This window comes from Sapajus apella, unplaced genomic scaffold (assembly GCF_009761245.1).
Source record: "Sapajus apella isolate SASKATOON/1434 unplaced genomic scaffold, GSC_monkey_1.0 scaffold69, whole genome shotgun sequence".
NCBI classification, from domain to species: Eukaryota; Metazoa; Chordata; class Mammalia; order Primates; family Cebidae; genus Sapajus; species Sapajus apella.
In genome coordinates this window covers 7,415,079-7,442,387 of record NW_022437009.1, presented here as the reverse complement: position 1 = coordinate 7,442,387, position 27,309 = coordinate 7,415,079, and the positions used below count along the sequence as shown (strand labels likewise).

General features: G+C 52.6%; 2 protein-coding genes and 1 pseudogene across 10 annotated transcripts in view; 1 reads left to right on the top strand and 2 right to left on the bottom strand.

Annotated features, from left to right (window-relative positions):
• The window catches only part of LOC116531096, a 2,841-nt pseudogene extending 1,590 nt beyond the window's left edge, over positions 1-1,251 (bottom strand). The window contains exon 1 of the transcript XR_004260270.1: positions 8-1,251. The product of XR_004260270.1 is annotated as a eukaryotic translation initiation factor 2-alpha kinase 1-like (transcript). The remainder of the gene's footprint in view (positions 1-7) is intronic.
• The window catches only part of MOV10 (Mov10 RISC complex RNA helicase), a 30,429-nt gene extending 11,386 nt beyond the window's left edge, over positions 1-19,043 (top strand). For 2 of the 8 annotated variants that reach the window (XM_032249741.1, XM_032249742.1), the window contains exons 3-22: positions 5,034-5,174; positions 6,997-7,200; positions 7,463-7,698; positions 7,881-8,139; positions 9,691-9,825; positions 10,766-10,934; positions 12,359-12,513; positions 12,791-12,967; positions 13,078-13,225; positions 13,722-13,880; positions 14,433-14,536; positions 14,716-14,813; positions 14,910-15,126; positions 16,245-16,362; positions 16,543-16,734; positions 16,969-17,043; positions 17,956-18,081; positions 18,165-18,253; positions 18,487-18,608; positions 18,694-19,041. In XM_032249741.1, coding sequence (XP_032105632.1) covers positions 7,028-7,200; positions 7,463-7,698; positions 7,881-8,139; positions 9,691-9,825; positions 10,766-10,934; positions 12,359-12,513; positions 12,791-12,967; positions 13,078-13,225; positions 13,722-13,880; positions 14,433-14,536; positions 14,716-14,813; positions 14,910-15,126; positions 16,245-16,362; positions 16,543-16,734; positions 16,969-17,043; positions 17,956-18,081; positions 18,165-18,253; positions 18,487-18,608; positions 18,694-18,785 — 2,844 coding nt within the window. In that variant the 5' untranslated portion in view covers positions 5,034-5,174; positions 6,997-7,027 and the 3' untranslated portion in view covers positions 18,786-19,041. Of the gene's footprint in view, positions 1-5,033; positions 5,175-6,389; positions 7,201-7,462; positions 7,699-7,880; positions 8,140-9,690; positions 9,826-10,765; positions 10,935-12,358; positions 12,514-12,790; positions 12,968-13,077; positions 13,226-13,721; positions 13,881-14,432; positions 14,537-14,715; positions 14,814-14,909; positions 15,127-16,244; positions 16,363-16,542; positions 16,735-16,968; positions 17,044-17,955; positions 18,082-18,164; positions 18,254-18,486; positions 18,609-18,693 lie in introns of all 8 variants that reach the window. The other 6 variants (XM_032249736.1, XM_032249737.1, XM_032249740.1 and 3 more) reach the window with 5 other exon arrangements.
• Positions 19,044-19,421: 378 nt separating this feature from the next.
• RHOC (ras homolog family member C) lies at positions 19,422-25,355 on the bottom strand. Its single transcript, XM_032249754.1, has 5 exons — positions 25,252-25,355; positions 21,883-22,057; positions 21,248-21,368; positions 20,806-20,936; positions 19,422-20,007 (listed from the first exon to the last, which is right to left on the bottom strand). Exons 2-5 carry the CDS (start codon positions 22,036-22,038, stop codon positions 19,834-19,836), a joined length of 582 nt encoding a protein of 193 aa, XP_032105645.1. The 5' UTR covers positions 22,039-22,057; positions 25,252-25,355; the 3' UTR covers positions 19,422-19,833.
• Between the last annotated feature and the right edge of the window lie 1,954 nt (positions 25,356-27,309).

Below are 27,309 nucleotides of genomic sequence, written 5' to 3'. Positions count from 1 at the left end.
TTTGTTGCAACACTGGCCATGACATAAGGACAGGAAGACTCGTCCACACACTCCCAGCCCCGCTTGTTTCTCTCGTCTATCCAGTCCCACAGCGAGAGCTCACACAGCTGCATCTGGACATGCAGCATCAGGTGGTACTGCACCTCTGTCTGACCCAAAAAGTTGATATGTTCTTTGGAAGATTCCTTGGTGGCTGTGAAACTCACCTCTAGGTGGGAATTATGCCTGAGCGGCAGCTCCTGTTCCACAATCAAACTGGCAGACAAACCAGCCAAGCCATTTTCCTGAAGCTCCAGGATCGACTCAAATTCAGCAGTGTCTCTTACGATTAAATTGGTGGTGTAGTTCACCAGCTTGTTACTTGATTTTCAGTGTCAGATTTTCCAAAGAGTTTTTTTCTGGTGTGGGCTCAGCAAAGATAATGGATGAGCTGCTACTTTCATCATTTTTAACCTCATATCGGTCTCTGTCCTCTTCTTGGTCGGAGAGCACTTTCAGAGATGGCAACTCAGTGGCAGCCCTGTCTGCCTCTGGCTGGATCATGTGAACGTGCTCTATCCACGCGCTGTGATAGACAGCGATAGTAGGGTGCTGAAGACCTGCCAGCACCTTCACTTCCCGTAGGACCTTCATGCAATCTGTTTCATTTGCACCCTTAATCAGGGTTTTTTTAAATTGCGTAATACTGACCATCTAAGTTATTCCTGACCTTGTATAATTTTTCTGTATCCATCTTTTCCTAAGATGGTAAGTTCTTCAAATTAATTTAAGTAACGTGAACTTTGTGCTTCAAAGGCTACTTTCCTTGATCTGATATCTGGATATGAGAAATATCCTCACAAGGATCCTGAGGGACTCTTTCTTAACGGACCTCATTAAGTGAGTAATAGCTCTGTTGTGATGTCTCAGTGAGCTAAACTTATTACTACAAGTGAAAGAAGACAGCAGCCCCATTTTGACAGAGGTCTGGCAAAGTAACTTAACACCTGTCCTGAACGAAGTGAGTTTGGTTCATGCACATGGCTCAAGTGCTCCAGCAAAGAAACAAGCAAGAGTTGGTTTGCAACTGCAAAAGGGAAGGTTGGCTGTTGTAGAGGTTCTTTTAACACCTGGAGTTCTGCTGGAACATCAGATTCATCATATTTGGGTTCCGGACCCTTGGCAGGAGTGTCGATTAGCCGGTGGTGCAGCCATAGCCCCCACCCCGTCACCCTCTTCACGCTCGCAGGCCCCGAAGCTGCCCCCCTGCATCAACCACCCGTGAAGCATTGCCACACTGCGCCCACAGCTAGCCTATACTATAATACATTTTAAACATAAAGAAAAATTGAAATGATTGTACAGCGAACATCCACAAACCTTCACTTAGATTTCTTTTAACATTTTACACGTCTGCCCATAGATTCATCCCTCTATTCATTTAACAAGTCATCTTAATTTTTCTGAGTGCAGTGGTGCAATCTCGGCTCACTGCAACCTCTGCCTCCCGGGCTCAAGCGATTCTCCTGCCTCAGCCTCTCAAGTAGCTGGGACTACAGGCATGCGCCACCTTGCCCGCCTAATTTTTTGTATTTAGTAGAGGCGGGAGTTTCACCTTGTTGGTCAGGCAGGTCTCAAACTTCTAACCTCAGGTGATCCGCTCCCTCCGCCTCCCAAAGTGCTCGGATTTTCCTGATGAGGCAGGAAAATCACTTAAACCCAGGAAAAAATTTTTTTAAATTTTTTGTAGAGACAGGGATCTGCTGTGTTTCTCAGGCTGATCGCAAACTCCTGGGCTCAAGTGATCCTTCCACCTCAGCCTCCCATAGTGCTAGGATTAGAGGCATGAGCCGCCATGCCAAGTCCCTGGGTTTTAAAGGATACCTGTATTTTAAATATTTGTAGATATTGTTAGATTGTTATGAGTTCACTTTTCCACATACCCATGATATCAGTATCTGTTAGAACTGCGTTCATTTTTGTCAGTCTAATGGGAATAAAATGATATCTCATTTATACTTTAATTTGCATTTGTCTACATTTGGAGCAGTTTTTCTTTTTTTTTTTTTTTTGAGACGGAGTTTCGCTCTTGTTACCCAGGCTGGAGTGCAATGGCGCGATCTCAGCTCACCGCAACCTCCATCTCCTGGGTTCAAGCAATTCTCCTGCCTCAGCCTCCTGAGTAGCTGGGACTACAGGCGTGCGCCACCATGCCCAGCTAATTTTTGTATTTTTAGTAGAGACGGGGTTTCACCATGTTGACCAGAATGGTCTCGATCTCTTGACCTCGTGATCCACCCGCCTCGGCCTCCCAAAGTGCTGGGATTACAGGCTTGAGCCACCGCGCCCGGCGTGGAGCAGCTTTTCATACTCTTTTGGCCATCTGGATCTGTTGGTTTAACTGAATATTCAGTTTTTCTGTTTCATCTTTTCTTGTCAATTTGTAAGAAAATTTATATATTATAAAAATTAGCCCTTTGCCTATCATCTGCATTATGAATATTTATCTGTTGAATTTGTTTATATTACCTCTTTCCAGACAAAATATTTCTTAGTAGTCAAAAATGTTCCTTTTCTTTTTTAGAGACAGGGTTACCCAAGTTCTGTTAACCAGGCTGGAGTGCAGTGGCGTGATCACAGCTCACTGCAGCCTTGACTTCCTGGTCTCAAGTGATCCTTCTGCCTCAGCCTCCTGAGTAGCTGGGTCTACAGGCATGTACCACCACACCTGACTTTTTTTTTTTCCCACTATATTGCCTAGGCTGGTCTCAAACTCCTGGGTTCAAGCAATCCTCCCACTTCAGCTTCCCAAAGTGTTGGGATTACAAGCGTGAGCCACCACACCTAACCTTATTTTCTTTTATAGCTGCAGGTTTCCAGTCTTGGTTAGAAAGTTTTTCTTAGAAATATAGGGGATTGGCTGAGTGTGGTGACTCAGGCCTGTAATCCCAGCACTTTGGGAGACCGAGGTGGGCAGATCACCTGAGGTCAGGAATTCGAGACCAGCCTGGCCAACATGGTGAAACCCCATCTCTACTAAAAATACAAAAATTTGCCAGGTGTGGTGGCACGTGCCTGTAATCCCAGCTACTCACGAGGCGGAAGTTGCAGTGAGCCGAGATTACGCCATTGCACTCCAGCCTGCGGGACAAGAGCGAAACTTCGTCTCAAAAAAAAAAAAAAAAGAAATATAGGGGATTACACTCGTAATCCTAGCACTTTGGAAGGCTGAGGCGGGCAGATCACGAGGTCAAAAGATTGAGACTATCCTGGCCAACATGGTGAAACCCTATCTCTACTAAAAATACAAAAATTAGCTGGGTGGGGTGGCACACGCCTATAGTCCCAGCTACTCAGGAGGCTGAGGCAGGAAAATCGCTTGAACCCAGGTGGAGGTTGCAGTGAGCCAAAATCGTGCCACTGCACTCCAGCCTGGCAACAGAGCAAGACTCTGTCTCAAAAAAATAGAAATATAGGGGATTACATGTATAATGCAAGGATTGGGGCTTTTTTTTTGACAAGAATATAGTAAGTTTGTGATGTTTTTAAAGAATTTTTTGTATGACTGTCACCTAAACCAATGTTAGGTGAATTGGGATAGTGGTAACAGACATTGAGAATAATTTGAGAAACATTTAGGGGTAGCATCCACAGAATTTGGAAAATCTGTAGATATGAGTTCTGCCTGCCCTCGTGCCAGGCAGGTTTCCAAAAATAGGAGGTTTCATGTTAAAATTTTGATTTTGTCTTTTCTCGAAAGTCAAATCTGGCCGGGCAGTGGCACGTGCCTGTAGTCCCAGCTCCTCGGGAGGCTGAGGCCAGAGGATCTCTTGAATCCAGGAGTTGTGGGCTGTTGCCCTACACCAGTTGGGTGTCCACACTAAGTTCGGCATCAATATGGTGACCTCCCGGGAGTGGGGGACCACCAGGTTGCCTAAGGAGGGGTGAACCAGCCCAGGTCAGAAACGGAGCAGGTCAAAACTCCTGTGCTGATCAGTAGTGGGATCACACCTGTGAATAGCCACTGCACTCCAGCCTGGGCAACATAGCGAGATTCCGTCTCTTGAAAAAAAAAAAGAAAGAAAGAAAGTCAGATCTAGCCATCTTAGGCCTGCAGTCCCTGCTGGCCCCGTTTGGAGATGAGCAGTTACGCCCTCAGACAGGGGATGCACTTCCCAGTTTGTTCAGTTCCCACAAAGCCCTCTTTCTGCCCACCATTGATCTGGGAGCCTGGAGCTACTTTTCTTGGAGGCTGCACTCTTGTTTTCTTAGAGCTGCGAAGGATATGCATGCAGTATTACACTAGTGACTCTCCAAAATGAGACTGAACTGGTGTCTGGGAGGGCTGCAAGTGTCAAGACACCTGTGGAGCCTAGCTGCTGTAGGCATTCGCTTGTGTTTTGATCCATGGGACTTTGATGGACTCTAAGGGGCCCTTGTGACAGTTTCTGATAATCTGCTAGTTTCAGTCCCTTTATTACTGGACTCCTCAGCAGTGTTTGATCGTGATACCTGGTTTTGAGACTTTGCTGATTCTCCTTTCTTTCTTGAGGGTTTCTTGTTTTCCCTTCCTTCCTGGGTTGTCTAGTAGCTGCTCTCAACTACTCACACTCCCTGGGGAGATTCCTACACTTCCTTGATTATAACCACTACCTGAGGACTCCCTAATACTAGGCTATAACCTTGACTTTGGTCTGAGTTCTCAGCTTCTGACTGGTGGAGCTGGTTGCCTGGACCACAGGAATCTCAAACCTAGCATATCCAAATCCAGATGTCATGGTCAGTCCCTCCAGCCTTTCCTCCTCTTGTCTTACATCCCATCTCAGAGATAGTCCTACAAGCCAGGCCACTGATTTGGGGATCCTAGGCTCCTCCCTCTTCCCAGCCTTCATTCCCACTTCTGTCAGTCACCAAATTCTGCTAATTTTACATCCTAAGTATTAGCAAATCTTGCCGCTCTCCTTCTATCTCTACCACTGCCTTGCTCCCACCTTTGTTATCTTTTCACTAGAAAATTGCAAGGGCCTTCTTCTAACTGGTCTCCCTGCCTACAGTCTTGCCTCCAGCAAATCCATCCTCCAATCCTGATGCCAGAGTGATCTGAAATGCAAATATGATCTTGCCACTCCCCTGCTTAAAACCCACCAACCGCAGTGGTTCTGTAACCACGCTGTAGCCTCTGACGTGGGCTGAAAGTAAGTTGTCACTCCTACTCCTACTGCTACTATTAGTACTACTATTTCTACTAATATAAATACTAATAATAGTAGCTAACATTTACTGAGCATTTTCTATTATGCTTTCGGATGATTTATTACCTTTTTAAAACAAATCATAGCCAATTCAACGTTTTCCAAATTGTACCGGTCTCATTTGTTTGGAGTGAAGGAGAGGGGCAGAGTTACAGGCAGGGGCACCTGAAAAATCTTCATAACCATAAATGATCTTATCATATACCCTAGTGAGTGTCCATGCTGATGTGGCCTTAAGTCTTAAATAGGGATTACCATAGTTCTCATAAACAAAGATTTGCTTTTAAGAGAAGGTGTCAGTCGTCTAGATTTTGAATGTGTCCCTGAAGTATGTTGCACGTGGGAATGTCCTCAGGCTCCTGGGTCTCAGTAGAGAGGGGAAAGGACTGTAGGCATTCAGGGTCAAGTCCAGGCTTGGCCTGGTGTGCAAAACTGTCCATGAGCTGGTCCCTGCCCACCTCTGCTCCTCCTGCCGCTCCCCTCCTTGTGCATTTCACTCTAGCACAATGAAACTGTATGTGATACTAATCATGGCTCACCCTTACCGAGGTCTCCTATGTGCCAAGCACTGGGCTCAGTGGTTCTCTGCTGTGTCAAAATCTCGTGTGAACCTCACAGCAACCCTACGAGGTAAGTCTCGCTTTCCTCCAGTTTTATAGGGGAGGAAAGTGAGGCTCTGAGAGATGAGGTCACCTGAGCTGACCTGGCTAGAGTTGTCAAGTGGGCAGCCCCCCTCCGCCCCTACCAGCACATGTTCTTGCGTACCCCTCACATCTGCTCACGCTTCGCGCTCTCTCTTGTGCCCAGGTAACACCACTCATCCTCAGGACCGAGTTCGTATGCTGCCTCCTGGGGAAGCCTTCATGGACACCTCCTCTGCCCCCAGACTGGGCTCGGTGTCCCTTTGTGGCACTGAGCCCCTCTGTGGCCGATGAGCTGCCCTCTGGGCACCATGCTGGAATGTATGTGTTCAGTCTGTGTGCTCCTCAAGGCAAGTGCTGAGTCTCTTGCATCTTTGAACCCCCAGCATCCAGCACAGTGTCTGGCACATAACAGGCCTCTGTAAGTGTTTGTTGAATTGACTGAACTGAACTCCAGGCTCTGAGCCTTGAGGTTATTGTCCTTCTGACCAGTTTTCCCTGTCTTCACCTTCTCTAGGCACAAAGCCAGGCTATTTGATCTCTGGAGAAGGATCCTTTCCCTTCCTGCTTGGGTTCCACCTGCACCCTATGACTTCGGGTGGAAACTGCTGTCTGATCAGCCACCTTGCCCACACACTTGGACATCTGTACTGTCTCTGATCCCTTCTCTCCTCACCAACAGGCTGGACCCCACATGCCCCCTTCTGAATCAACTCATTCCGCTTCCCCTTAGCCTCAGCTCTTTCTTCTGGGTTGTTTGTATTTTCTTTTCTGTCCCAAACAGTTTTCCCCACAAAAAGAACTTTATGTCCTTCTCTCTCTTCCCTCAGTCCTTCCAGTCAGCAGCCTGTGACTGGGCTTTTCCCCTCAGAAATGAACAATCCAGAAGCCACTGTTTAAAACAACTGTATTTTGCCTTGGGAAGTCCCGTTGCCTTCCCTTAAAACATGAAACGTTCCTCCGATCCCCAGCCTGTGTCTCTCTGTCTCTGGGCCCCATCCTGCTCCACAGCAGGGCTGGTGTGTCCAGCACAGAGTGACCCTCCGGTGCCCTTCCCCACCCGCCGCCCTGCCTCCTGCGGGCCCTGCCTTGCCTCACTTCCCAGTCTCCTCTGCTTCTGGCAGCTTTGGGACCCCCGCCCCTGGCTTCTCCTCCATGCTGTATGGAATGAAGATTGCAAATCTGGCCTACGTCACCAAGACTCGGGTCAGGTTCTTCAGACTCGACCGCTGGGCCGACGTGCGGTTCCCAGAAAAGAGGAGAATGAAGCTGGGGTCAGATATCAGCAAGCACCACAAGTCACTGCTAGCCAAGATCTTTTATGACAGGTGTGTGTGTGCTGTGGACGGAGGCCTGCAGGGTGTGAGGGAAGGGGGCTGTCTGAGGGAAGAGTGGGTTGCACAAGTGGGAGGAAGTCCCCCTCCTCCAGGGAATGGGGGAAGGGCGGGGCATTGGTCTGCGGGGAGGAGGTGAGCTTGCTGAGCACAGCTGGCACTTTGCCGGCCTCCGAAGCCTAAAGCTTTCCCCAGGGTAATGCCCCAGTCCTGACCGCGCCCACCCCAGCTCCGCCTTGACTTCCCTTCTCCCCAGGTCTGAGTATCTTCACGGGAAACACGGGGTGGACGTGGAAGTCCAGGGGCCCCATGAAGCCCGAGACGGGCAGCTCCTTATCCGCCTGGATTTGAACCGCAAAGAGGTGCTGACCCTCAGGCTTCGGAATGGCGGAACCCAGTCTGTCACCCTCACTCACCTCTTCCCACTCTGCCGGACACCCCAGTTTGCTTTCTACAATGACGACCAGGAGCTGCCCTGTCCACTGGGCCCCGGTGAGTGGGTTTCCAGGGGAAATGGCTGGTGGAGAGGGGCTTGTCCCACGCAGTGCCGGTGCTTTGGGAAGCACTGGCGCTGTCTGGTGGACTCTTGCCTTGGGACGGGGCTGCCTGGGGGAGTGTCCAGGATAAGGAAACGTGGGACTCCCACCGCCATTCACTCATCCATCCTCCTCCAGGTGAATGCTATGAACTCCATGTCCATTGTAAGACCAGCTTTGTGGGCTACTTCCCAGCCACAGTGCTCTGGGAGCTGCTGGGACCTGGGGAGTCGGGTTCAGAAGGAGCCGGCACATTCTACATTGCCCGCTTCTTGGCTGCCGTCGCCCACAGCCCCCTGGCTGCACAGCTGAAGCCCGTGACTCCCTTCAAGCGGACCCGGATCGCTGGAAACCCCATGGTGACCAACCGGATAGAGGAAGGAGAGAGACCTGACCGGTAACTCCTCCCTGCAGCTCAGCCCTGGCTGGGCTCGGATCCCAACCGCATAGGCTAGGGCTTTGGAAGGAGCACAGAGCTGGGAGCCGGAGCCCCTTTTCCCGCAGGCTCTTCACTCTTCTGGGTTTCAGAGAATTTTTCTGTCAAGGAAGAAAGCTGCAGATGAACTGCAGATCTGAGGACAGTGTGAAGAAAATTGTGGGCGTTGTCCCAGTGTGATGGATTATCAGGCAAATCATTGTAGACATCTGATTTTTGAAACAGCTGTATTGAGATAATTCACATACCATACAATTCACCCATTTAGAGTACACAATTCAGTAATTTTTTAAGTATATTCACAGATATGTATGACCATCACCACCATCAGTTTTAGAGCATTTCGTTACGGTAAAAAGCTATCACGCTTTTATCCCCTGCCACTTCGTTCAGCCCTAAGAAACTGCTCATCTACTTCCTGTCTCCGTAGATTCCTCTGTGCTGGACACTTCATATGGATGAGGCATAGGATATGTGTAGACATCTTTTTGTTTTTGCTAGATGTTCACAAAATAGTTATAAAAGCAAACTAGCCAGGCACGGTGGCTCACACCTGTAATTCTGACACTTTGGGAGGCTGAGGCAGGCAGACCACTTCAGGTCAAGAGTTCGAGACCAGCCTGGCCAACATGGTGCAACCTCATCTCTACTAAAAATACAAAAATTAGCCAGGCGTGGTGGCACACACTTGTAGTCCCAGCTACTCTATTCAGGAGGCTGAGGCAGGAGAACTGCTTGAACCCAGGAGGCGGAGGTTGCAGTGAGCTGAGTTCACGCCACTGTACTCCAGTCTGGGCGACAGAGGGAGACACTGTCTCAAAAAAAAAAAAAGCAAACTATATAATAGGACCTTCACAGACCATTGTGCTCTTTTTGTTGACAATATATATTTATAACCAAAGTTTAAAGGGAAAAAAGTCTGGAAGTTGGCCGGGCGCGGTGGCGCAAGCCTATAATCCCAGCACTTTGGGAGGCCGAGGCGGGTGGATCATGAGGTCAACAGATCGAGACCATCCTGGTCAGCATGGTGAAACCCCGTCTCTACTACAAATACAAAAAATTAGCTGGGCATGGTGGCGTGTGCCTGTAATCCCAGCTACTCGGGAGGCTGAGGCAGGAGAATTGCCTGAACCCAGGAGGCAGAGGTTGCGGTGAGCCGAGATCGCGCCGTTGCACTCCAGCCTGGGTAACAAGAGCGAAACTCTGTCTCAAAGAAAAAAAAAAAGTCTGGAAGTTAACATTGGTTATCCCTGGATCATAAGAATGATATTTATTTATTACCTGTTATCTGATTTTTTTTCTCTAATGAATATTTATTATGTATATAATAGTTTTAAAGGTTTCCAAGTATTGCACTTTCCAAAAATGAGAATGGTCCCACCTAGGAGCAAGGCTGCTGACGTCTTTCAGCAGTAGGATTGCAGAAGGGCTTTGAACATCCACACCAGAAGGGCATTTTCAGAGTCTTGGAGGGTGAGGGGTTTTCTGTGTTTTCTTCCCTCGATTCTGCAGCGGTAAGGGCTATGACCTGGAGTTAAGTATGGCGTTGGGGACATACTACCCACCTCCCCGCCTCAGGCAGCTGCTCCCCATGCTTCTTCAGGGAAGAAGTATCTTCACTGCCCCTAAGGAGATCGCTGAGATCAAGTAAGTACCATTCCTCTGCACCCCTGTCTTTCCCCTACTGGCTTCTTTGCATTGCCCTGGCACCTCCACCCTCAGCCTCTCGGGCTCTATTCATTCATTCCCTTACTGAGCATGCACCATACACCAAGCACTATTCAAGGTGAACCAGTCAAATGAAGGCCTAACAGATTTTAATGCGGGGGACAATGAGCATTTTTGTTAGAATTTCATGGAGTGATGAGTTCTATGAAGACCTGAACAGGTCAGGTGCAAGTGGCTCATGCCTGTAATTAGCACTTTGGGAGGCCAAGTCAGGTGGATCTAAACAGCCCAGGAGTTCAAGACCAGCCTGGGGCAACATAGTGAGATGTTGTCTCTACAAAAAAAATTTAATTAGCCAAGTGTGGTGGCACACGTCTGTAGTCCCGGTTACTTACGAGGCTGAGATGGGAGGATTCATTGAGCCCAGGAGGTCAAGGCCACAGTGAGTGAGCCAAGATCATGCCACTGCACTCCGGCATGGGTGACAGCAAGATCTTGTCTCTAAAAAGGAACTACGCTGAAACTAAAGCAGGGTTAGGGGATGGGTGCTGCTTTGCAGAAGGCAGTTAGTCCTGGCCTGTTTGAGGAGGTCGTGTTCGAACAGAGAAGGACATTTGAATGAGGTGAGGGTGGAAGTCATTAGAGGATCTGGGGGAGAATGTTCTGGCCATGAGCCACCATGCAAATTCGAGTTGGGTGAGGTGGGGGCAGGGATATCCAAGGAAGCAGGAGCCAAGGCTCCCTTCTTCAGGGCCTCTGACTCTCACCCACTTCTCTATCCCTCTAGTCTTCTCTGTTTCTTGTTGCTTTCTTAGTTCCAGAGTTTCGGGTGGGAGAAGGTGCATACTCCTGGGCATAGGGGTTGTCTGGCCCATCACATTCCTGCCCCCCACCCCACCCCTCCAACCATCATTTCCAGGGCTCAGCTGGAGACAGCCCTGAAGTGGAGGAACTATGAGGTGAAGCTGCGGCTGCTGCTGCACCTGGAGGAGCTGCAGATGGAGCATGATATCCGGCACTATGACCTGGAGTCGGTGCCCATGACCTGGGACCCCGTGGACCAGAACCCCAGGCTGCTCACGCTGGAGGTCGGGGCTCAGATGGAGTGTGAGGAGGGTGGGCTCAAGTCAGCCAAGCTACAGGCTGTGGGCAGAACTATTCCTGACAGCAGGGCAGAACAGGAGGAAGGTTGAAGTGGTTCCCAGGCCTCCGAAAGCAGCCGGGTGGGCATCCTGTGCCCAAAGATGTGTCCAAGCAGGGGCATGGGGAAGATCTGGGTTCTAGTCCAGGCTTCGCTACCACCTTGGGTAAGTCCCTTGCTTTCTCTGAGGCTTAGTTCCCTTATCTGAAAAGCATAGAGCAGGACTGGATAATTCTTACAACTCTTTCTAGCTCTTGGATTTTGAATGTGTGTATATAAGCCCAAAATTACACATGAGAATGGATTTCCACACACAAGTGCAGGTGGGAATGAGAGACTGAGTTTGATCAAGGAAAGATTACTGCAGAAAGTGGGAGTTTTTAACAAGATTTTTTTTTTTTTTTTTTTTTTTTGAGACAAAGTTTTGCCCTGTCACCCAGGCTGGAGTGCAATGGTGTGTTCTAAGCTCACTGCAACCTTGGCCTCCCAAGTTCAAGCGATTCTCCTGCCTCAGCCTCCCGAGTAGCTGGGATTACAGGCACCCACCACCACACCCGGCTAATTTTCTTTTTTCTTTTTTTTTTTAGTAGAGACAGGGTTTCACCATGTTGGCCAGGTAGGTCTTAAACTACAGACCTCAGGTAGTCCATCCGCCTCAGCCTCCCAAAGTGCTGGGATTACAGGCAGGAGCCACTGTGCCCGGCTAAGGTTTTATTTTATGTTTTTAAGTTTTTAATTTTTTGGAGACAGGATCTCACTCTGGTGCTCAGGCTGGAGCATAATGGCATGATCTTGGCTCACTTTAATCCCAACCTCCTGGGCTCAAGCGATCCTCCCACCTCAGCCTCCCAAGTTACTGGGAAGACAGGCACGCCCCACCACACCCAGCTAAGTTTTGTATTTTGTGTAGAGATGGGGTTTTGCCATGTTTGCCAGGCTGGTCTCAAACACCTGGACTCAAGTGATCGCCTGCCTCAGCCTCCCAAAGTGTTGGGATTACAGGCGTGAGCCACCATGCTTGGCTTGTTTTTTGCTGTTGTTATTTATTTTTTTAGCAACCCAATTAGCTGAGGAACAGGATTTTTCCAGGCAGAACAGGAACTGAGCTGGCCAAGAGGGCAGCGGCACCGGAGGCTCTGGGTTCCTGGGCTTGACACCTCTGTGCAGCTTCGGAAGATTTGTCTTCTCCTCTTTCCCTGACTCCTGCTCTGGCTGGCATGAAAGGAGAGAGAGGTGCAGGGATAGCACAGTTCCCTGAGCCTTAGGTTAGAAGGCCAGTCTCAGTCCTTGTCCCTTAGAGGTCTGGAGAACCTGGGGCTGGGCCCTCCAGCGTCCTTCCCTGTGATAGAAGCTTGTGTTCATGCCCCATAGGTTCCCGGGGTGACTGAGAGCCGCCCCTCAGTGCTACGGGGCGACCACCTGTTTGCCATTTTGTCTTCGGAAACACACCAGGAGGACCCCATCACCTATAAGGGCTTTGTGCACAAGGTGGAATTGGACCGTGTCAAGCTGAGCTTTTCCATGAGGTGGGTGTGTTGGGGGAACCCTGAGCTGCCAGAAGGGTCTACAGGCTTCTCACCCCAGGGGAGGAGGAGTGTTTCTCCGTAAGATAAATGAGACCGCAGGGGCGGAGCAGGGAACTTTTCCTCAGGGGTATTCTGAGATGCCACGGTGGCTTCCTCTTCTAGAGAGCTTTGCCTTGAGGTCTTGGAACGTGGTTGGGACGGTGGTTGGTGGAGAAGGTTCTGGCCCTTTATTGCCCACCTACCCTCACAACAAATTCTTCCCCACCTCTGCCCAAAGCCTCCTGAGCCGCTTTGTGGATGGGCTGACTTTCAAGGTGAACTTTACCTTCAACCGCCAGCCCCTGCGAGTCCAGCACCGTGCCCTGGAGCTGACGGGGCGCTGGCTGCTTTGGCCCATGCTCTTTCCTGTGGCATCTCGGGACGTCCCGCTGCTGCCCTCGGATGTGAAACTCAAGTGAGACTGTGGGCAGGGAGCCTCTTGGAGCATGGGCACAGGGGAAGGAGTTGGGGAGGCCTCGGGGTCACTGGATGACTTCAAGTTCACATTCCTGGTCCCTCTGCCAGGCTGTACGACCGGAGTCTGGAGTCAAACCCAGAACAGTTGCAGGCCATGAGGCACATTGTCATGGGCACCACCCGTCCAGCTCCCTACATCATCTTTGGGCCTCCAGGCACCGGCAAGACTGTCACATTAGTGGAGGCCATTAAGCAGGTGGGGCCTGAGCACAAACCTGGGGTCTGCACTCTGACTCCCCCAGCACCAAGCCTGGTTCATTCCCACTCCCCAGCAATGCTCCTGCATCTGAGCAGCCATCAAAAAGGGAGGTAGGGGCTGGGTGCAGTGCTCATGCCTATAATCTCAGCACTTGGGGAGGCCTAGCCCAAGGAGTTCAAGACCAGCTTGGACTGTCTTTATGAAACAATAAAAAAATTAGCTGGGTGTTTGAGGCTGCAGTGTGCTGCAGTGCTGCCACTGCACTCCACCCTGGGTGACATAGTGAGACTCTGTCTCAAAAAAAGGCAGGGGGGATTGAGGAGTAGGGAGTTAGGGTAAACGTCGCTGTGGAGCGCTGTTGTACAGGTAGCGCACTGCATGACTCTTGGAGTCAGCATTCACATTTCAGTCATCATAGACTTGCACCGCCCCAGCCTGAGTATGGCCAAGTCTCAGGAACCTGCCTCCCTCACTGCGTGTATCTGTATCTCAGGTGGTGAAGCACCTGCCCAAAGCCCACATCCTGGCCTGCGCTCCATCCAACTCAGGGGCTGACCTCCTCTGTCAAAGGCTCCGGGTCCACCTTCCCAGCTCCATCTACCGCCTCCTGGCCCCCAGCAGGGACATCCGCATGGTACCTGAGGACATTAAGGTACTAGGGAAGTGCAGAGGGCCAAAGAATGGCGAATGCTGGGGAGGCTCCCAGGGCAGACACCTGGGCGAGGAAGCTAGGAGATCTGGATTCTGATACTTGCTGTGTGACCTTGGGTTGGTCAGGACCCTCCCTGGGCCTCAGTTTGTAAGTGAGGAAGTGGATAAAACGTTTGGGGGGTCAGGTGCCATGGCTCACCCTTGTAACCCCAGCACTTCTGGGGGGCTGAGGCAGATCAGGAGTTTGAGACCAGCCTGGCCAACATGGTGAGGCCGTCTCTACTAAAAATACAAAAAAATTAGCTGGGTGTTGTGACACATACCTGTAGTTCCAGCTACTCAGGAGGCTGAGGCACGAGAATTGCTTGAACCCAGGCAGTGGAGGTGCAGTGAGCCAAGATCACGCCACAGCACTCCAGTCTGGGTGACAGAGCGAGACTCCGCCTCAATAAAAAATAAAAATAAAAACAATTATCTGGGGGGCCCACAGCCGGAGTCTGGGTGGGAATGAGTGGAGCCAAGCTGATTCCTATGGTCCCTTCACAATCCACAGCCCTGCTGCAACTGGGACGCAAAGAAGGGGGAGTATGTATTTCCCGCCAAGAAGAAGCTGCAGGAATACCGGGTCTTAATTACCACCCTCATCACGGCTGGCAGGTGGGGAATGTGTGTGGGTATGTCTCTGAATCGTAAGTTTAATTAAAGGGGTAACAGGCTGGGAGATGGGGAAGAATGGTTTCTGTGGGGTGGTGGGATGAGGAGCCAGCCTGGGAAAGCATTCAGGTTTGGTAGCTGGGTGCCTGGATATGACCCCTGCCTGGCCTGACACCTCCCAGGTTGGTCTCGGCCCAGTTTCCCATTGATCACTTCACACACATCTTCATCGATGAGGCTGGCCACTGCATGGAGCCTGAGAGTCTGGTAGCTATAGCAGGTGAGGGACTCAGGTGGGGCTGCAAGTGTACACCCTGTGTGGGGTCAGAGAGGTTGCACCGCTTACCTTTTTCCCCACACCTCTTCCGCTTCCCAGGGCTGATGGAAGTAAAGGAGACAGGCAATCCAGGAGGGCAGCTGGTGCTGGCAGGAGACCCTCGGCAGCTGGGGCCTGTGCTGCGTTCCCCACTGACCCAGAAGCATGGGCTGGGGTACTCGCTGCTGGAGCGGCTGCTCACCTATAACTCCCTGTACAAGAAGGGCCCTGATGGCTATGACCCCCAGTTCATAACCAAGCTGCTACGCAACTACAGGTACTCCCACGCCCTAGCCTCCCCTGCTATATCCCATGCTTCACACCCTGCGTGCAGCCCCTGCTGGAGAGTGGCTTGCAGTCCTGTTGCCCAGAGACTGTGTGATGCAGAAAGACTAAACTGGAAGGTAGGAGGTCTCCTGTCCAGCCCCGGCATTGCTGCTTGTTGTCTGCGTGACGTAGCCAGTGGTTTCAGACTGCACCAGTTGGTTTATCTGCATCTAAGGGGGTGGTCAGTGGTTCCTAGAGGCTAGGATGTGTCTTGTACCAGTCCCAGATGAAGTTTTCAGGCAATCCAAGGAGAAATAAGGAAAATAGGGAGGAAGCTGGGCGCAGTGGCTCACGCCTGTAATCCCAGCACTTTGGGATGCTGAGGTGGGCGGATCACTCGAGGTCAGCAGTTTGAGACCAGCCTGGCCAACATGGTGAAACCCCATCTCTACTAAAAATACAAAAATTAGCCAGGTGTAATGGTGGGGGCCTGTAATTCCAGCTACTCGGGAGGCTGAGGTAGGAGAATTGCTTGTACCCAGGAGGTGGAGGTCACAGTGAGCCGAGATCACGGCGCTGTACTCTAGCATGGGCGACAGAGCGAGACTCCATCTCAAAAAAAAAAAAAAAAAAAAAAAATAGGGAAGATACAGTTTTTTCATAAACCTATTGGTATTCAAATTAAAGAGCTGTATACCTTTAGTGAATGAGTTCAGCCGTCGAAAATGCTTAGTTGAGTTTTAGGCTGTCACTAAGAGTTTAATAAACGTTAGCTATTGTGTCATCACGATTGTCGCATCAAATGACAGCGATAGTCAAGAAGAATTTGGTTTCATACTGTCCTTGGCAAATTTGAAACCTGAAAAAATGGGCCTGTAATTTTTTAGTTTTAAATTTCATGGGTGGGTGAAGTCCCTGGACTAGATGCTCTTTGGGACCATATTTGGTTCTGCTTTCTGTGGTTTACAGTGCCTGGCAGCAGATATTATGGATGAGTGTCTGGCTATCCAGGAAGCCAGGGGGACAGAAGGCTAATGTGTGGGCCCAGAGTGGGTAGAACCGGGCCCCTGTGGGGCAGAGGGAATCCGACGCTTGGTCTTGCTCTTCCTTCCCCGTCCCGCCTCCCAGGTCTCATCCCACCATCCTGGACATTCCTAACCAGCTCTATTATGAAGGGGAGCTGCAGGCCTGTGCTGACGTTGTTGATCGAGAACGCTTTTGCCGCTGGGCAGGCCTGCCTCGACAGGTGAGTCTGAGCAGGGCAGGGGCACAGGCCCCCACCCCGTACCCTGACTTCCCTCCCACTGAAGGTGCAGCCCCCTCCCTTTGTCACCTTGGCCTGGGATCTCTCATTTTCTGGAAGGGTTGGGGAAGGGAGGGTATAGAGGGTGGTCTGGCTGAGGGTTTCCCCTGACCCCATGTCCAGGGCTTTCCCATCATCTTTCATGGCGTAATGGGCAAAGATGAGCGTGAGGGCAATAGCCCATCCTTCTTCAACCCTGAAGAGGCTGCCACAGTGACTTCTTACCTGAAGCTGCTCCTGGCCCCCTCCTCCAAGAAGGGCAAAGCCCGCCTGAGCCCCCGAAGCGTGGGCGTCATCTCCCCATACCGGAAACAGGTCAGGTCCTTGGTTACCAGCAAGGGTGGGACCCCTCCCCCAGAGGACACTTCCTTAATATCGCGACCACTAGGCAGAGGCTTTTGGAGCTCGGGCCTCTGCTGGCTCCCTGCCTCAGAAGAGCACCGAGGTCAGCTGCCCTCCCTTTGTTCCCCAGCTCCCTGGCCTCCTGCCAGGCTCCCTCTTGCATTAGGTTAATGGCATGAGAGAAAAGCACCTGTCCCCTCCTTCCAGGTGGAGAAAATCCGTTACTGCATCACCAAACTTGACAGGGAGCTTCGAGGACTGGATGACATCAAGGACTTGAAGGTGACACGCTGTTCTACACTCACTCCCTGCCTTCTGTGTGCCCCGACCCGCCCACTTCCAGAGACTTCCTCAAGCTTCCGCTCCAGTCCAGCCCACATCCCCATCCCACCCCTGCTGCCTCGAGTGGAGCTAGAGCTCTCCCCAAGCCTCTCACTCCTGGAGATTCCAGCCTAAGGGTCTGGAATGCGATCAGGAAGCCTGCATGTTTAACAAGCACCTCCTGTCATTCTTAGACTCAGGCCTCTGCCCTAAGGATAAAGTCCAAACTCCGTGGCCTGTCATGTGATGCTGTCACCCCGACCCCTCCCCCAGTAGCCTCTTCCTGTAAGGTTGTGGTCTCAACACTGGGTGCAGATAACAATCACCTGGAGAGCTTTTAATACCACCGCCCCTGCCAGGGCCCCGCCCACCAGCTCATACAGCTATGGGGCAGAGCCAGGGCATTGGGAGTTTTTACAGCTTCTCAGTGATTCTGATGTGCAGCCAGGGTTGAAAAGCAGCTCTTTAAAACTTAGAGGCCTCTCTCTTGGAAATTCTGATCAGGGGTTCTGGGTTAGGGCCCAGGGTTGTATATTCTTAACAGATACTTAGTGGTTATTTTCAGGAAAGTTTGAAAGTCACTGCTCTGAGTCCTGTGGTCTTCTTTGCAATGCTGTTTCCTTTCCATAGAACACTTGACAGGCTCCCCCCTTGAGTGGAATTCACCCTTCAGGTTTCAGCTCCCACAGCCTACCTCCCATTCCCTTTCTATCCCCCTTCCCTGGGCAGTGTTTTGGCACTCACTCGTTTACTACACTGATCTACAATTGCCCAGTGACTTCTCTGTACCCTCCTTGGAAGTCAGGCTCCCTGGGGTAGGGCACCCCTTTGACACTCCTGGCTGGTCTCAGGCCCTGCCTCTTCCCCCCACAGGTGGGTTCCGTGGAAGAATTCCAAGGCCAAGAACGAAGTGTCATCCTCATCTCTACTGTGCGAAGCAGCCAGAACTTTGTGCAGCTGGATCTAGACTTCAACCTGGGTTTCCTGAAGAACCCCAAGGTTTGAGGGCTGGTCGGGCTAGCAGGAATTCTTCCCTCCTCGGAGCTCTTCCCGCCCATGACCACACCACTTCTTCCTTCCAGAGGTTCAATGTTGCTGTGACCCGGGCCAAGGCCCTTCTCATCGTGGTGGGCAACCCCCTTCTCCTGGGCCATGACCCCGACTGGAAAGTGTGAGCATTCCCACCCCATTCTCCCTCTTGGTGGCCACGGCCCCATGCCTACAGCGGATCTTTTTTAAGCACTTGCTTATCGCTCAGTTAATCCTCAGATGTGTCCATTTTCACAGCACCCCTATTGTATATGTAAGTTAAACAACATCCAGAGGTTGAGCAAGTACAGCTCAGATGTGACAGGACTGAGGCTTAGCCTCCAGTCTCTGCTGGCACTCCTCTGTACCCCACAGATTCCTGGAGTTCTGTAAAGAAAACGGGGGGTATACCGGGTGTCCCTTCCCTGCCAAACTGGACCTGCAACAGGGACAGAATTTACTGCAAGGTCTGAGCAAGCTCAGCCCCTCTACCTCAGGTAAGGCTGGGCTAGGGTGGACCAGGTTGGGGACAGTGCCCGAGGAGGTGGTAAGGAAGACAAAGTGTACTTTCTTTCTTTCCAGGGCCCCACGGACACGACTGCCTCCCCCAGGAGCGGGAGGGTGAAGGGGGCCTGTCCCTGCAAGTGGAGCCAGAGTGGAGGAACGAGCTCTGAAGACTTAGCACCCAGCCTTCTCGCACCAGCCAAGCCTTAACTGCCTGCCTGACCCTGAACCAGAACCCTGTCTCTGAACCAGAACCCAGCTGAGCTGCCCCTCCAAGGGACAGGAAGGCTGGGGGAGGGAGTTTACAACCCAAGCCATTCCACCCCCTCCCCTGCTGGGGAGAATGACACATCAAGCTGCTAACAATTGGGGGAAGGGGGAGGAAGAAAACTCTGAAAACAAAATCTTGTTCTATGCAAAAGCCTTGATACTGTCTCCTCTCCCTGGCTCCAGCTTCCTGAGCCCCCAGGCTGACCCAGTAGGGAAGGGTGGGACTGTCAGCCCTGCACAGGGTCACACCCCCTCCCAGCTGGAGAGGAACCCAGCCCCCACACCCAGGGGGAGGAAACCCAGTGGGAGGTGGCAGGGAAGCCACCCACAGGTTTCTAAGTTTAGCCCCTGCTACAGACCACTCCCCTCACCCGCCTCCTCGGCCCAGAGCCAGGCATGACCTCATCCTTTGCTCTAAGACTCCACCCTGCTGGCCACTGGTCTGCTTTGCAGACAGTGGGCCAGGCTGGCAAGCAACTTGGACATGAAAAGAGGTGGGACACCATGCACCCAGAGGGAAAGACAGGAAGCTGCCACACATGTTAGAGCCTGTGGCCTTTATTCATGCCCCCCTGACCAAATGCAGTCAGAGACGAGGCCCTTACCGAAAACAACTCCAGGGGCCTGGGACTCTTGGGTCCCCTACCGCAGACACTTTCCTGTGAGCCGGAAGTGTATAAAGTGCTGGTGTATGACCATCCTTTGGGGAAGATTAAAGGGGACACGCGCCCCAGGGGCCCTGAGGAAGGGCAACGCCTGACTCCCAGAGCACTGGGAGGGAGGGCCCGCGCCACCACCTTGGGGCTGGGAAACTTCAATGCAGTCCTGGGCAGGAGGGAACTGAGAAGGGAGCCGTCGGCATGGAGCCATCAGGAGGCTGGGGTTGTAGGGTGGTAATTTCTGTACCCCTGTGAAGGGAGGGGGCATGTAGGAGAGGCCTTGGGGATCTCAGAGGATGGGACAGCCCCTCCGGCGCTTGTTCTTGCGGACCTGGAGGCCAGCCCGAGTGGCCATCTCAAACACCTCCCGCACTCCCTCCTTGGTCTTGGCTGAGCACTCAAGGTAGCCAAAGGCACTGATCCGGTTCGCCATGTCTCGGCCTTCCTCAGACCGAACAGGCTCCTGAGAAGACAGATGATGAGGAGTCAAAGGAAGCTGATGGCTAGAAGAACCTCTCCCACCTCACCCATAAGTGTAGCGGCTGGAACAAATGCCGCCTCCTCCAGCCCTGACCCAAAAAGCGCCCAGGCCCCAGCTACCCTGGGCAGCTTCTGGACCAGGGATTTAAAATCTCGTCTATTCCCTCCGCTCCCATCCAGCCCCGCCACAGTCCCCAGGTCTCCTGCCTGAATGAGCACCTCCCACCTCCTGACTGACGGCTCTGCCTCCATCCTTACTCTCCTCCAGTCAGACCTAACATCTCCCCAGTTTGAAACTTTGCCATAATTATCTGCAGTTCTTATCCTGACAGCTTTCTCTAATAAACTCTAGTCCTCTGGCTAAGCCACTTACAGGTCCCTGAATAAGCCAGCTCTCTCACCCCTTCTTCCAGCCACTTATACAATGCCCACCCTCTCTCCCACATCAGGGGCACTATGATGGCACAGCCTGGGTACTCCAAGTGAAACATAAGCTGTCTCCCCGAGGGCCGATTTTCTTAATCATCTTAATAGTCCCAATTCTAAATAGAATGGACCATTAGCTGGAATAAATAAAAATGCCAAGTGACTTTGGACAAGTCACTTCACTCTGATACATCATCAGATACTGATGACACAACCGTAGGAGTCCTCCCTCACCAGGAGAGATCACCATCTCCCCTAACACAGCAGTAGCTGGAGAGAAGCTCCCTTTGCCCGTCTGCAACCCCTCAGAAGATGCCTTCCACCCCAAGGGCTCCCGCCCGGCAGCCGCACCCACCTGCTTCATCTTGGCCAGCTCTCTCCTGGTGTGCTCATCTTGCCTCAGGTCCTTCTTATTCCCCACTAGGATGATGGGCACGTTGGGGCAGAAGTGCTTCACCTCTGGGGTCCACTTCTCTGGAATGTTTTCTGTGCAGACATGCCCCAACAGGTGTCGGTGCCTTCACTTAAGCTAGAAAGCTCCCCTGGGTGGGGGTGGGGGGCTGATCTTCCCATAGCAGAGTCTTAGAAGCCATTCAGCATGAGGTCCCTTTCACAGCTCAAAACCTCAGCAACGCTATGCCCTTGGAAGGCCAGATATCACAGTAAAGGAGACCAATGGGGCCTGAGTGTTCCCCTGCATCCCCGCCCCCACCTCTGAAGTTAACTGAAGACAGGCCAAGGCATGAGACCTCTGGCTGATTCTAAGGGTTCTAAGTCCCCTCCCGCAATCCCCTCACCCAGGCTGTCGGGGCTGTCAATGGAGAAGCACATGAGGATGACATCAGTGTCGGGGTAGGAGAGAGGCCGCAGTCGATCGTAGTCTTCCTGTCCTGCTGTGTCCCACAGAGCCAGCTCCACCTGACACACAGGGCCAGTGAGTAGCTGGCCTGAAGGCCCCAACCCTGCCACCCAAAGGTCCTCTGAAACTACTGTCCTTCAGGCTCACTGAACATCTTTATTGAGCACTTGCTATGTGCCAGGCATTGTGTTCATCCCTGTCCCAAAACACAAATGAGGTCAGTTTGTTAAAGAAATCTAAGATACGTGTTTGACCCTTGAGTTGCCATTGTGAGGATCATTATTTTGGTTAATTCTCACAACAACCCTTTGAGGGAGGTCTTACCATCATCCCCATTTTGCAGGTGGGGGAGCTTAAACTCAGAGGCAAAGGGATTCAGCCCAGGTTACAGAGCCAGTCAGTCTGTGGGAGAACCCGAAAGTATATCCTGTTTTTTTAAGACTGCAGATTCACTCCCTAACGTTTACTGGTCCCAGCAGGGAGAAGGAAGCAAGGACATGGGTAGGAGTGGGGAAGGACGTACTAGGTCCTAAGTGACTGGGGACGGGGGCGGGAGGGGCTCTCTGCCTTCACCTGTTTGCCGTCCACTTCAATGTCCGCAATATAGTTCTCAAAGACAGTAGGCACGTAGACCTCTGGAAACTGGTCCTTGCTGAAGACGATGAGGAGGCAGGTCTTCCCACAGGCACCATCCCCAACGATCACCAGCTTCTTTCGGATCGCAGCCATGGTAGGGCTGCCAGACGAGAGGCATTGGGGATTTGAGGAAAAGCCATTAAGTCCAAAAACACTTCTCCAGGGCCCCCCAAACCTCTCTGGAAACTGAGGCACCTAGCAAAGGGGCGGAGGGCTTGCTCAGGCATGTTCTCGCCAAGAACCAATTGTGGGGGCAACAGAGCTTAAAATTCCTAAACTCTGGGTCAGGGACAGGTCTCCCTCGATGGGTTAGGAAACAGCGGTGGGAGGTGGAGGACGACCCCACTCGGGGGCTGGAAAACATGTTTCAATCTAATCCACTCGCCAACCTGGGGACTCCAGGTACCCAGAGAGCCGCTCAGGGATGCGGGACACCCAGGAAGCGATCTTCTATCTACTTCACACATCAGGGTTTCGAGTCAGACTTCATTTGTTACCAGGATTTTGATGCATCTACCGTTTAATAATCTCTAAGGTCCAGTCTAGAACAGACTGTCCCTCAGCACAAGTCATACCTGCCCGGTCACAAATGAGGAGTCCCTCTCTAAGACCACAGAGTAGCAGAACCAGCTACCAGGTGGTGAGCAGATAAGGGAAGAATAGTTATAGACCCCCTAGGTGCCAGGCACCCTGTCGGGCATTTTGGCAGAAATCATCTCCTTTGGTCCCTAGACACCTGGAAGGTAGGTGGTGCACTTTCCATTTTGACAAACTAGGAAACTAAGGCTCAGTGAGGTTAAGACACAGATTCAGAGCCGTGGCTTATAAGCGGCAGGGACAGTACCCAAAGCAGGACTGTGTGACTCAAAGCAGGACAGTGTGACTCAAAACCGTGCCTCTTCAAAATGTCACCTCAGCGGTGAGCAGGAGAGCAGAAGCAGGGAAACCCAGACAGAGGACAGCTAGCCGGCTTCCCTGGCCCACCCCGCCCGGTCCCCAGAGCCCCAAGTCATACAAAGGAGGCTCAGTCCCGGCAGTGCCCACAGCTCAAGTTTGGGCAGCCTGCCTTCCTCCCCCCTTCCTCCTGGGCCTGCCAGCAACACTGGGTCACTCAGCCCCCGGCAGGGGACAATGATCACACTGTAGGGAGCCACGCATCCACCACAGCACAGCAACTGAGAAGCATCCACCAGGAATCACCTCCACCCACTCTGGAACAGCCCATTCCTCCTTCAGTCCAGCTCACCCGCGGGCCCTGCCCACCCCTCCCTGTGACTCAGGGCAAGGAGTCAGCTCCCCGGGCTTCCATGTGTCCCACGCCCCTAGCACACACGGACGAGCATCTGCACAGTTCATCACACCTTCGAAGTTTCCCTCACTTCCTCCTTCCCTGGGGAGGGGAGCTGACCCGCAGCCGGCTGAAGTTCCCAGGCTGCAGGAAGAGAGGGCGGGCTCTGGAGCTGAGATGAAGTCAAGGCTGTTGGGAAGGGGGAGGGGGCTAGAGTCTGGGCTGGGAGGAGCCCCAAAAGAAGAGACAAATGAGGGCCGGCCCCAGCACCAACCAGGCAGGGAGCAGTGGAGAAAGCGCCGGTAACCTGATCTGCCCCAAACGCAGCTTTTTCTCTCAGTCCCACATCCTGTCAAACTGGGCTGAGCTCCTCTACAGCCGATACCCCCCCACCACCTCACACTGCCCTTCAGGAAGAGAATACTCCAGCCCCAGGCCTGTTCCTTCAACAGTAGATCCTGGGTGGCCCTTCCCTTGCCTCCACACACATTCACAAAACTCGGATGTTGGTTAGTGGACATAAGGCAGAGAATTTACAGGAGTTCAAAGTACACAGCCGCACTTTTTCCACCACAATGAGATTCTCATTCTCATTCTCTCTCTCCCTGATTTCCCAGAAGACAGGCAAGAAGGCATTCACCCTGCCAGCCGATCGCCTCCAGAAATGGAAAACATCCTCCAAAAGAGGGTTCCTTGGGAATTCTACCCAGATGACTGACGCTAGGATTTCTTCCAACTCCTCCACCCACTCCCATTAGTTCACCTTGCCCTGTTATGTAAGGATGCGCTGGGGTAGCCCCAACCTGGGGTTGGCAGTGCTGATGGCGGGCCATCACTACTGGGGTGAAAGCCAGTCACAGGTATGAGTATGCCACTGCTGTCCCACCAACAGGGTAATTCAGATGGTACCAGACTGGTAGGAGGCACAGGACAGAAAGCCGGTGAAGGGCCCTGCAGCCTCCAGCTCAAGTAGAACACTTTCCCTCCAGGCTACGGTTGGGCCAGAAGCACAAGCGGCCCAGGCCAGGCCAGTACAGTAGGCCCAAGGCCAAGATGGCACGGACAACTCCCTATGAGACGCAGCCCCGGAGGGACTGTCCCACTGACCCCTTAAGAGGGGCAACCGAATCCCACACAGGGCCTGGAATGGAGCCTGGAACTTCTGGGGCCTTCCCCAAGACAGGACAGTGTGGAGACACCAGACCTCTCTCCAATCACTCTCTTGAATTCCCAGAAGATCCGGTTGCCTTTGCCGACCCACCCCAAACCTAGGGAAGGAATCGTTCTGGAGATACCAGGAGATACCGCATTCTCAACTTTAAAACCAGAGTGAGGGCGGAACTCGACCTCGGGACCCCAGCCCCAAACCCCAGGATACACTTTCTTGGTTCTAGTATGAAGGAAAAGGAAGATTCTCATTCTGTCTCTCTCTCTCTCTCTCTCTCTCTCTCTCTCTCTCTCTCTCACACACACACACACACACACACACACACGAGTTGGATCCTTCCCATCTCCCTTATCCTCAACACAAGCGGGCTCCAGGAACCGTCTAGGGCGGCGTCCAGCCCCGGCCGAACAGTGGCAGGTCCCAGCGGTCACATCCCGCCCCTATTCCCGCCAAGCCTCCCTCCTGGCCTGGACGAATTCCCACCCCATCCCACCCCAGGTCCCCTGCGGCCGCCCGCCCTGGGGGCTGGAGCGTCGGAGCGGAGGCTCCCTCGCCCTGCGCCCTGCGGGCAGGTTCCGGGAAGCAGGGAGGAGAGGGGAAGGGGCTCCGACTCGGACCCCCGGAGCCCCCGCGAGCAAGTCCGCGGCCCCCACTGCAGCTCGGGGAGGGGCCGACGCGGCCAGACCCCTGCCCGACCCGGACGCCCACTCCGCGCGGAGGGAACGGGGTCCACGCCCGGGCCGAAGCCCCCTCCCCGCCCGCGCCCTGATCTCCGGGTGAGCGAGAAAGGGAAAGTGCTTTTTCGGGCCGAGTTCCCAGCGCGCCCCGCCGCCCGCAGCCCGGACCCGGGGTACCTTCCGCTGCGCCGCCTCCAGCTGCGCGGCCGGTGCCGGAGGCTCGGACTGACCCCGGGGCGCGCCCCGCCCTCCTCCAGCGCCGCGGCGGGGAGGGCGGTTCCGGCAGGGGGAGGGTCGGCCGGGGACGGCCCTCGGCTCGGCCCGCCCCGGGCCCGCGCAGGGCCGCTGGGGCTCGTCTCCTCCGCGGGCCAGGGGCGTCTGTCCTGCCAGGTCGGGGAGAGCCACGGGGAGGTTCCCGGACTGCAGAGGAGCCGGGCGAGGGGGGCGAGCCGGACCCGGGTGGACTCAGCCCCCGCCCAGCCTTCCAGCCCCTAGGGGAGGACCGGCGTCGGGAAAGTTGAGAGAGGCTCGGGGTGGGGTCAGGAAGGGCCGCTGCTGCCCTCCTGTGGCCGAGCGGCCACCGCTCCTTCCCGCACCTGGGACCTCGCGGGAGGCGGGGCTGGGAAAGGGCGGCCGGGGACGCCCCAGGGGCCCGCGCGGTGGTGGGGGTTGGCGGGGGGATGTCCACCCTCTTGCACCCAGAATCGCTGCCGAGTAAGTACAGCTCAACGTCATCCCCCAGACTTGAAGACCTTCCAGAGCCGTTCAGACCCAGACCCCCGTTCCTCCTCACAATGTCCTTTCTTCCCCGGGCCTGGAATTTCCAGGAATCGAATTCCTACTTACTCCTCAAAGGGTGCTCCTAGAAATGCTTCCCGATCCCAGGTGGGAATTCTGTTCCCACTCCTACATCTGACTTGGCGCATGGGATATTTACCTATACGCGTATCTAAGGGAGCTGAGGAGGTGGCAATAGAATGAGCACGTCCACCAACATTTTATTGGCTCGTGCTTGGGACGCTACACAGCTCAACCCTGTCAATATTCATCACAGATCTTTGGGGTAAGTATACCCATCCCCTTTTGCCTGTAGGGAAGTCGAGGCTCAGAGAAATCAAGCGGCTTACACAAATGTGTTTGACTTGTGACAGCAAGAATTCATACAGCCGAGCCTGTCTGGCTCCAAACTGGTGGTCTAGCTCTGCTACTTCCCAGGCTCCTCCAGCCCGTCACTTCCCCCGTTGTCTAGCACAGTGAGTGGCACATAATAGGTTGTCAACAAATATTTGATGAATGAATGAATGTTAGGAGTCATACAGACTTTAAATATCTGAGGTACAATCCAGACATTTGACAAATGTGAAAACTGAGGTCCACAGCAGTTTGATTCCTCTTAACTGGCTCAATAAATCCTTGAGAGTGAACTGAGAGCTATGTTCCGAAGATCCATTTTTGCCTTCAAACAACTTACAGTCTAAATGAGGAATACAGACCATTTCAAGATAGCTAACATTTATTGAATCCGTATAACATGGACCTGGGTCCACATACATTACAACAATCCCATGAGGTAGCTGTCTCCATTTTACTGAGAAGCAAATTGAGGTTCACAGAGGTTACAGAGCTAGTGTTGGGTCTGACACCATAACCTAAACAGCTGAACTCTAGAGTCCCTGTTCTTGTTGCTCCCAACTGACTCCTAATGTAGACAGTTATAATACAGTAGGTCACTGCTGTACTGGGGGGCATGTGTGGGCTGTGGGTTACCCAGTCCTGAACAACAGGTGAAGTTTTCAAGATAAGGTGATATGTAGATTTATTTTATTTTATTTTTTGAGACAAGGTCTCTGTTGCCCAAGTGTGCAGTGGCAAGATCTCGGCTCACTGTAGCCTCAACTTTCCAGGCTCAAGTGATTCACCTACCTCAGCTTCCACCACACCTAATTTTTGCATTTTTTGTATACATGGGGTCTTGCTATATTGCCCAGGCTAGTGAGGGGCCTTTTCTAATTAACTTATTTTGCTGATCTTTATTTTTGCTTCCCTTTGCTTACTTTGGGTTTAATTTGCTGTTCTTTTTCTGGCCTCTTAAGGTGGAAACACAGATCACAAATTTGAGATCTTTATTCCTTTCTACTACAAGCAATACTCTTAATTTCCCTGGATGCTTAACTGCTTCCCAGAGACACTCACCACTACACCACCTATTTTTTTATTTCTTTGTAGAGATG

What these genes read in the sequence shown, in the direction of transcription:
- RHOC (XM_032249754.1), bottom strand. Translation starts at nt 22,038, where the DNA reads ATGGCTGCGATCCGAAAGAAGCTGGTGATCGTTGGGGATGGTGCCTGT. An exon ending in TTGAAGTGGACGGCAAACAG is followed by an intron (nt 21,369 to 21,882) that starts GTGAAGGCAGAG and finishes CCTGTGTGTCAG; the next exon opens with GTGGAGCTGGCTCTGTGGGA. An exon ending in AGCTGGCCAAGATGAAGCAG is followed by an intron (nt 20,008 to 20,805) that starts GTGGGTGCGGCT and finishes CTGTCTTCTCAG; the next exon opens with GAGCCTGTTCGGTCTGAGGA.